The 9,062-nt window shown below is 39.3% G+C and overlaps 1 protein-coding gene across 1 annotated transcript in view; it reads right to left on the minus strand.

Annotated features, from left to right (window-relative positions):
- The window catches only part of LOC145764791 (ceramide-1-phosphate transfer protein-like), a 33,294-nt gene extending 24,541 nt beyond the window's left edge, over positions 1–8,753 (minus strand). Inside the window, exons 1-2 of the mRNA XM_082576468.1 lie at positions 8,650–8,753; positions 7,952–7,998 (exon numbers count right to left, since the gene is read on the minus strand). Coding sequence (XP_082432594.1) covers positions 7,952–7,998; positions 8,650–8,752 — 150 coding nt within the window. The 5' untranslated portion in view covers position 8,753. The remainder of the gene's footprint in view (positions 1–7,951; positions 7,999–8,649) is intronic.
- Between the last annotated feature and the right edge of the window lie 309 nt (positions 8,754–9,062).

Genomic DNA, 9,062 nt, shown 5'->3' on the forward strand with positions numbered 1-9,062 from the left:
GTGGCTCATGTTCTGTCAGAGCTAAAGCTAAACTTAACTTACTTGAAAAGAAAGAAAACAACTTCATTCCATCTGCAGCATTGACTCTCTTAGGCAAGCTAGAAGAAGCAGGCGAAGTAAACGTATACTTGTGTTACAAAGAAATAAGAGATTTTTACGATAAATGCTTATCGAATCTGGATCTTTATGATGGTTCTTATAAAGATGTGCTTCCTCATCTTTGGATCGACCTAAACGAAGAAACATCCTGGGTGCGAGTGTGTGAGTCTGCGACAAAGATCAACATGATGTTTGGGAAGCAGGTTATCAACAGCGACTCTTTTTTCGACGAACAAGTACTAGTGAAACGGCACATGTCTGAACGCTGTAAGGAAGAGAGCTGGTAAGATGCGTCTTTAGAACAAAAATGGGTCGAGATGTTCAAAGAATTTGAAAGAACATGCATACGCATTTCAAACTTTCAAAAGCTGGTAGAGTTCATATTTTGTTTACCCGGAACATCCGCACCCGTTGAAAGAATTTTTTTCCATCATGAAGAGCATGTGGTCTGAGAGCAGAAGCAGGATCCTGGAGCAGAACGTGAAAGCCATTATCACATGTAAAATCAATACTGATTGGTCCTGCTCTGACTTTTACAAGAATGTAAAATTGAACAATGTTTTTTGGAAGAAGGCGTTATCTACAGAAAAGTATGTTTGGGCGAATAAATAAATTCGCAAGTGCTTGCACGCAGTGTTGGTTAAATTCTGTGCAATTGGGAGTTACTTATCGACTTGAAAACCGCAGGCTATTTTATTATTCTTTCTTCCTTTTGCTTTACAGAAAAAATTTAAATTCGAATTATTTTGTATCGTTAAGCTAACGTCAATTCCTTTCTATTTTTCGAACTGAAACCGTTATTTAGACAGAGAATATGCGCATGAACTCTCGATGACAATACGGTCAATAAAGATAGCCGGGATGGCTTTAATGTAGGCCTATGTAATAATATCGAAAAATGTCAAGTTAAAAAATTACAGCTAAGTGTCTTGGTCTTTGGAAGCGTCCCGTTTTGAAGTCACAAAATATGGTAGCCTAAGCCTACCAAAACGCTAAAATCATGCATTGAGTTGGAGAGAAGAGAAGAATTTTTTTTGTTGCGAGAATAGTACGGTACAATTATAAACAATAAAACTAAAATGGCACCATAGCAATCTAGATACCACAACAGACAGGAAGCAGCGCAAGACTATAACAATCATCAAGTCAGCTGCTTCCCAGTTCTGAATGTGACAAAGGACAATTACACACACGACCTGCCAAGCACACTCTCTGCAAAAATCGTATAGGCCTACGCGGACGACTTGGCAAATATGTTATTGGCTAATGCTTAGACTATTAATGTACGCCACTACAAACATTTGCTTGCTGCTGAAGTGGTCAAATATTTTTTACCCTTCAGCTGCTTCGTATTGGTAACGCCTAGAACATCACACAACTAAGGCGAAAGAGCCATGTCCATTGAGTCCTGTCTTTGTCATGAGTTACCAAGGGGGGTGGGGGGACATATGCCAGTCCCAGGTATATAAGTTCCCCCATCCCCCTTGGTAACTCATAATAAAGACAGGACTAAGCTGCGTGGCTCTTTCGCCTTAGTTGTGTGATGTTCTAGTCGTTACCCTTCGTATTAGGTAGCCACTTTAACAAGTCGAAATTCTGCCACTAAACTTGACTAGAATGAAACTGCCAACCAATCATAAGCTACGGTTTAAGTGACGTAAAAAATGGAGAAAAGAAGATGATAGAAAGCAAATTAAGTGATGGATTTTTTGTCAGCTGGTTGGCTTAGGGGTTAGGGTTAGGGCTAGAAAGTAGTCATTTCATTGACGCGGGTTCGATTCCCACCACTGCTATTGCTCTTTTTCTTCTGTAATTACCAAATAAAGTCCAAAACAAGCATTAACTCTCTGGATGAGTGCTAGAAGGGTCACAATTGGACGGTAGCCTCTTATAACACGTTCTGATTGGTTGGCGGTTGCATTGTAGTCAATTTCAGTGGCAGAATTTCGACTTGTTAAAGTGGCTTCCTTCGTATTAGGCTATAGGAAGGGTTGCCATACCGTCCTTATTTCTAAGATTTGTCCTTATTTTGAAGGGCCAGGTCTTAGAAAACTTAAATGTCCTTATTTCTAAGAAATGTCGTTGTTTTCGATTTGCGTCCTTATTTTGTCATATTTTCAACAATTTGATCGTTTTCTTCTGGTATACGGTGTTGCATAATATTCTAAAATTAGTCTAATTAGTTTCCTCTATAGTCATCAGATTTTCAACACCAAAGTTGGAGTGCGTCTTCTTGACCTGCGATCGATGCCAGGCGAGACTTCGGCACAGATCACGAACTTTATTCTCTCCTCTATTTAAGAGAATGGCCTAGACATGAAACAGCTGTCATCCTTTTCTGCCAATAATGCACCAGTGAATTTTGGAGGATCACAGCATAGTGGAAAAAACAACGTCTTCTCTCGTCTCAAAGAGTAAACATTGCATCTGATCCCAGTCGGCTGCCCTGCTTATATTTTGCATAATGCAGCAGAGAAGGGACCAGAGCGCCTCACACTTGACATAGAAACAATTGTACTGAAAATTGGTAGCCACTTCAAAAGCCAAAGTGGTAGGGCGACGAGGCTCAAGCTTTTCTGTGAGGAGCTTGGTAGCAACTACTCGACTCTACCAACTCACACGCCGACTCGATGGACCACACTTGATGCTGTACCCGAGTGAATTATCGATCTCTGGGAACCACTCAAAGCGCATTTTCTTTCACTGAAACATCCACCAAGAATATTGGAGAATTTCTTTAAATCAGAAGAGGCTCTGATCATCGTATCATTCCTCCACAGCGCTCTTTTGCTCTTCATTAAACCACTGTTACTCCTGCAAAAGTTAGCTGCATTGTTTTCAGAACTGGCAGAGATAATTGAATCTTTCAAGATCAAAATATTGCAACGCCAGTGTTCAGGGTTTTCCGAGCAACAACAGACGAACTACTAAGAACAGTCGATGAAAAGCATGCTAAGGTTCTCAAAGCAAGCTTCCAGGAGTTCTACACCATTACCTTGGAATATATCAACAAGTGGTATCGATTTGAGAGGCATCCAATCCAATGCACATCAACTGGACCCTGCTGAAAGATCGGTGTACGGTTGATTGGTCGACAGACAATTGGTCGACAGGACAATTGGTCGACAAGACAATTGGTCGACAGGACGTTAGGTCGACAAAACGATTCATTTTAGAGTTAAGGTTAGGGTTAGAATTAGGGTTAGGTTAGAGTTAAGGTTAGTTAACTAACCCTAACCCTAAAATGAATCTTTCTTTCGACCTAACGTCCTGTCGACCAATTGTCTTGTCGACCAATTGTCCTGTCGACCAAATGTCTGTCGACCAACTGACCGGGTACCGAAAGATCAAACAACTGAATACGAGGAAGTTGAGGGTTTGGAAAAGCCAGTGATGTACGCGCATACCAAAAATATTAACGCCGTCAGCGCAAACGCAAACGTTCGAAAAACATACGCCGTATGCGTCAACGTAACTTGTAAAAAAGTTGGCGGCGTCAGCGCGTTCACACGGTATAAACCACTCGAAACAAACAAGTTTTATTTTGAACTTCCACGAAGAAACACAAGCATCTGAAAGTGTTCATCTGACATTTTGCTGCGTTTTGGTTTCACTATGTCTTTGCCCATTGAAAACATTCTTTCAACTTATTCAAAATTTGGAAAGCTTGATAAAAAAAATGCAAACAACATCTAAGACATTAAAAAGTATGCGTTGACGCTATGCGCTAAAAAACCGCAAAAACTTTACGGCGTAGCCTCAAGCGACAACTATCCAAAAAAATGTGGCCGCAAGCGTTAGCGTAAACAAAAAGTTTACGCCGCAAGTCTACGGCGTAGAATTTGCGGCGTATACGCACATATCTGGGAAGAGCAAATTGTTCCACTAATAGCAATGAAAGATGAGCTGTTCGATGAGGTCTGGGCTGTTGACGCTCTGCTCAAGCAGATTCCAGATGATGTGTTCAGCAAGGATGAACCAGAAGACAAGTAGATGAAGATCTTTACCGGAAACAACCCTTTTCTGCTGCTCTACAAGCTGGTTAGCATAATGTTTTCCCTTCCGGTCAGCAATGCGTTTGTGGAAAGAGTGTTCTCTCTTGTTTCGGCGCAGTGGACCAAGTAAAGGAACAGACTTAGTGAAATGACAGTCAAATCCCAGCTACAAGTGAAGATAAACCTATACCTGACCTGCCGTGAGATCCATGAAGCAATTTCTAATAACAAGGAGTTTTAGCAGATTGTTTCTGGCAAAAAGTATGGAATGTGATATGACATGGCTCGTATAAAAACAAAGTATGTCCAAAAACGTTTTTAAATGCTAATCTAATTTTTCGGTTGTCCTTGTTTTTGGGTCCATGTCGATAGCAACCCTGGATAGGCTATGCATTAGCTAGTAGCCTACCGTACCACGTAAATTCAAAATTTGATTTTAACGTGGAGTGTCCGAGTGGATTCGGAGTTTAAAATGGTGAACATTTTCTGAGTTGGATTGGAGTGGAGTCTGGTTTCTTGGAGTAGAAGTGGAGTCAGAATCTCAAAAATCACACACCACTCAGCACTGCTACTGAAGGTTAAAATCGAAAGAAACAAACCAATAAATATTTTGTTCTAAACTTTAGGCCACATTTTAAGCTTTAGAATCTAAAGCTTATGCCTTAAATCATTTTGCCAGGCTATCACTCACAACTGTAATCTATTTCAATAAAATATAATCAAATTTATGTTGCAAAACCGGTTTTCGTCTATTAAGACTGGTCAGTGGTCAGTACCTACAACTAGATCGACTAAACAAATTACTATAGGCCTAGCCTACGCTACGAGCCTACAACTAAGTTGTCCATTAAAACCGCATTGGTTGGCATATAGCCAACAATCAAAATTCAAACAATGATGAATAAAACGTGAGAAAAGAAAAACAAAAAGGTTTGTTGCCTTGATTTTTGCGAGTAAATAGCTTAAACACATGCTTTTTGCCACTGGTAAAAAGAAACGTGTGCTGGATATCAAACTTACTTCAGCATGCAAATGTTTTTTTTTATTTTGAGTTTTTTTGTTTATTTATGATTTCATGGGTGTTCGTTGAACAACCATTACAATAATAGAATAATAATAGAGAAACAAATACGAAAAGATTGTAAGAGCTATAAAAAAACAAAGAAACTCAACTCTAAATTCTTGAAGAGAACACTTGAAGAATAAATTCATGAAGATTTTAAGAGAAAGCAAACTGATTACCGTAGTTGGAATGATCACAAAAATCTACGTAGGCCTAATCAAAATAAAACATGTTGCCTTAATTTTGACGAGTTTTTAGTGAACACTAACACCTGGAATATACGCCACTGTTGAACAACAGCTGCTATTGTAGATGTTACTTAAACGAGGATATTAGAAGCTTATGCAGCAAAATGGTTTATGTGTTTATCTAATTGTAATTAATCAATTTTGTCTATACAGACAGGGACAAAATTTTGGGCAGTAGTGAAAAACTTAGTAGCCTACCGGTATTGAAAGTTTGGGTGTTCATCAGGACAATTATCGTTTCTAGAACTAGTTGCAACGTTCATCTGAGGAAAGTGAAAGTAAAAGCAACGACAAACAGGTTGATGTATTGCTTCACTGACGTTTCGTGCACCTTGACAATGCGCATCCTCAAAGCGAATAATATACAAAATAAAATTTACAAAGTTATCCTGCATACTGCAGTGCGGTTGAAGGCAATAAAAATGAAACACATGTTATTTTAAAGGTCAGCCAAAAGATGTATAAGCGGTTACTTTTCACGTTAAATTGCGTAAAAACTTCCAACATTAAATTCGAAGCAGTGGAGACCAACAGAAATTCGAGACCAAATTAAATTACAATGATGTTTCCAATTGTGTTAAAGGCTTCATGCCTATTTGAACTTTTGGCCAACCTTTAAAATAATCTGTGTTTCAATTTTTCTTGCTTTCAACCGCACTACAGTATATACCTTTATAAATTTTATTTTGTATATTATTCGCTCTGAGCAGTGCCGGTCTTAGGGTATTTCGGGCCCTGTGCGGAATATGCTTTGCGAGCCCCAGTAACAATGATCCAATTCAGTAGCGTAGCTAGGTATTTTGAAAGGGGAGGGGGTGGTTTGACGGTAAGCGGGCGAAGCGTGACGGCGTGATCTCCGAAGGCGACACCCAGCGGTGGAGGGCCTCCCCCAAAAAATTTTGAAAAGTTACTTTGAATTTGGGGCATTCTGAGAGCATGTTCAACAAAAATTTGGGTATGAGTGTTACTGTAAAATGGTGCTGTCCGGTGGCATAGCAAAAGGATGCTTTCTTTGGCATTTTTCGGAAATAAAGCTATGTTTCTATGTTGAGTCTGGAATCTGGATGCAACCTATTTCGTCCCTTGAAAAATTCGTACAACGATTTCGTACCCTGAAATCGTGTAACAAAGTCAAATTTCGACCTATTTCGTCCCCTGAAAAGATCGAGAGAAATTTTGAAATGTTTGCCGCAACTCCGATCAGCGACTTCGGCTCTGTTGTTTTTTTTCTCGATCTTTTTAGGGTACGAAATGTTCAGGGGACGAAATAAGTTGCACCCGTTGAGTCTCTATGTTTTCTTGTTGCTAATTTCTTTGTTGAATTCACTTGTTTAATTTTTCCATTGGAAATGACAAAATTACTGCATTTTCTGAGTAAATTGCGGGCCCCCTAATTTGCGGGCCCTGTGCGATTGCACGGTTTGCATACCCCAAAGACCGGCACTGCTCTGAGGATGCGAATTGTTATGGAGCGCGAAACGTCAGTGAAGCAATACATCAACCTGTTTGTCGTTGCTTTTACTTTCATTTTCATCGCATGAACGTTGCAACTAGTGCCAGAAACGAGTGAAAAACTTGGCTGCATATATTAGTTGAATAAATCAAAAAGCTTGTTCTATTGACTATAGGACTATATGGTTTCATGTGTATTGTTTCCTTTAGCTACTTTTTGTATTTCCACCACGCATAAATATAACGTGGTAAACAAATGTGGAGGTAGGTAGCCTTAAGTCCCACAACAACGCAGGAAAAAAGCCAGGAAGTTTTAAATCAATATGTAATCATAGGGAGGGGTCCAAATAGCAAAAATCCATACCATAGGTCCCCCAAAAAAGTGTGTTTATTTCGAGATCAGGAAACATAAGGTCTTGAACATATAACTAATCCATAATATCAATATGTTTTGTTATCTTTCTTAAATCTGCATTGTCATAAAAAATTGAAATAATGTTTTTTGTGGACCGTTAAAAATTATGCACAGAACACCAGTGGTCCGCGAACCACTGGTCTGGTAGGCGATCGCTATTCCAGAATACGTATACTCTATTCCGATTGCCGACTACTACTTTATTAAACCTTTTTGTGCATAAACACGCACGTAAGATAACAAATAAAGGATTTCCACAAAACTGTGAAAGGTCTTGCGGCGAGACTCATTACATGTGAAAAACAAATTTGGCAACCCGTCGAAGCGGTCACAAGATTTCATCAGCTCAAAGTTCGTTTCTCCCAATGAAACAGATTTGCAGCAACAAGCCAGCTGCGCAAGCAGCTAACACTTTTGTAGTTGCCTTGTGGGCATTTCTCCAACTGACTGATTTGCGATGAAAACAAAGAAATCCAGCAAACGTTACTTTCACGCTGCTTCTGAGCAAAAATAACCTACCTTGTACTAATTTACTTACTGCCTGGCATGTCGATAAATCTACTAAACTCGAACATTTCACCGACAAAATGCTACCGAATGTATGTGAATATTTGGTGATCTGAGCAAAGTTTAGATTAAGGCTGACCGTCGGATTCAGTTACAATCATACAGCACTCACTTGTGGTTTCGGTTCAGCTTCAACAAACGCGGTTTTTGGGTTCAAACCTGCAAAACAAACTTCGTCAGATTCTATTTGTGTTTTTTGCAATGTTAAGTTTTGAGCGTTTGTAGGGTAGTTGAAATCTTATCATCCATTTAATGCTTTTCGAAGGCCTTATGGCAAATTCAGCATAGGCTATTGATAACGTTTGATAACATAAGCCAAACAAGGCATTGTGTAAATCTGCTTGCTGAGGTTTTACTGCCAAATGCCTCGTTAGTCGTTGTGCTTATGTTATCAAACGTTATACCCATGAAAAGTGATGAGCATTGTCAAATATCAAAATTATAAAAACAAAATGACAAAACTATAACACATAGGTAGGCTGACGTAGGCCACAAAAGCGATGTACAGCAGCATATGTGAAAGTAGCACTTCATGCCAATATGAGTTTTGTTCATCTGATTCACTTTTGCTATTGATTTCTTAAACCATCGAATGTAGTCTAATTGCTTCACTGCTTCCTGACATTACTCTGCAAATGCACACTCAATAATCATCTATCAAAAACAAGTTAACATGTAGCTTTGTAAGCTGTTTCTGTTTTTGTCACTTAAATTATCAAGTTTCGTTGCTTAAGTAGGCTACGGTCACAAAAAACATATTAAATCTATTCCATCACACTTTGAAGACATAACGCCACAGCCATGCAGTACCTCCACAATTGTATGCAGTCGAAATTAGCAATAATCCCAATACACCAAGAATGCTGTACGCCAATCCGTTTCTCATTCTACCCTTTAGTTGGGTACAACACATCAGCAGGTGACAGATTGAAATAAGCAACTGCGAGAGACGCCTTCTTTGGACTGACAACCAGCTACGAAAGTAATAAGCCATAGGTTGGTCATCAACACGCCAGCAGTAGATAAGCCTGCTGTTACCTCACGTTTTCCAAGCGTTTGCAATCCTTGTCACGAGTTGCGACCGAGATTGAGCAACGATCCACTATTAACCCTTTCTGTGGTGATATATGGTTTCATCAGTTGTCACAAACATTTCGTTTAGTTGTATTAAAAATTGTCCCCGTTTGCAACCTACGATATTGTCAATTCAGCAAAATTTAGAT

Source organism: Aplidium turbinatum, chromosome 2 (assembly GCF_918807975.1).
Source record: "Aplidium turbinatum chromosome 2, kaAplTurb1.1, whole genome shotgun sequence".
NCBI classification, from domain to species: Eukaryota; Metazoa; Chordata; class Ascidiacea; order Aplousobranchia; family Polyclinidae; genus Aplidium; species Aplidium turbinatum.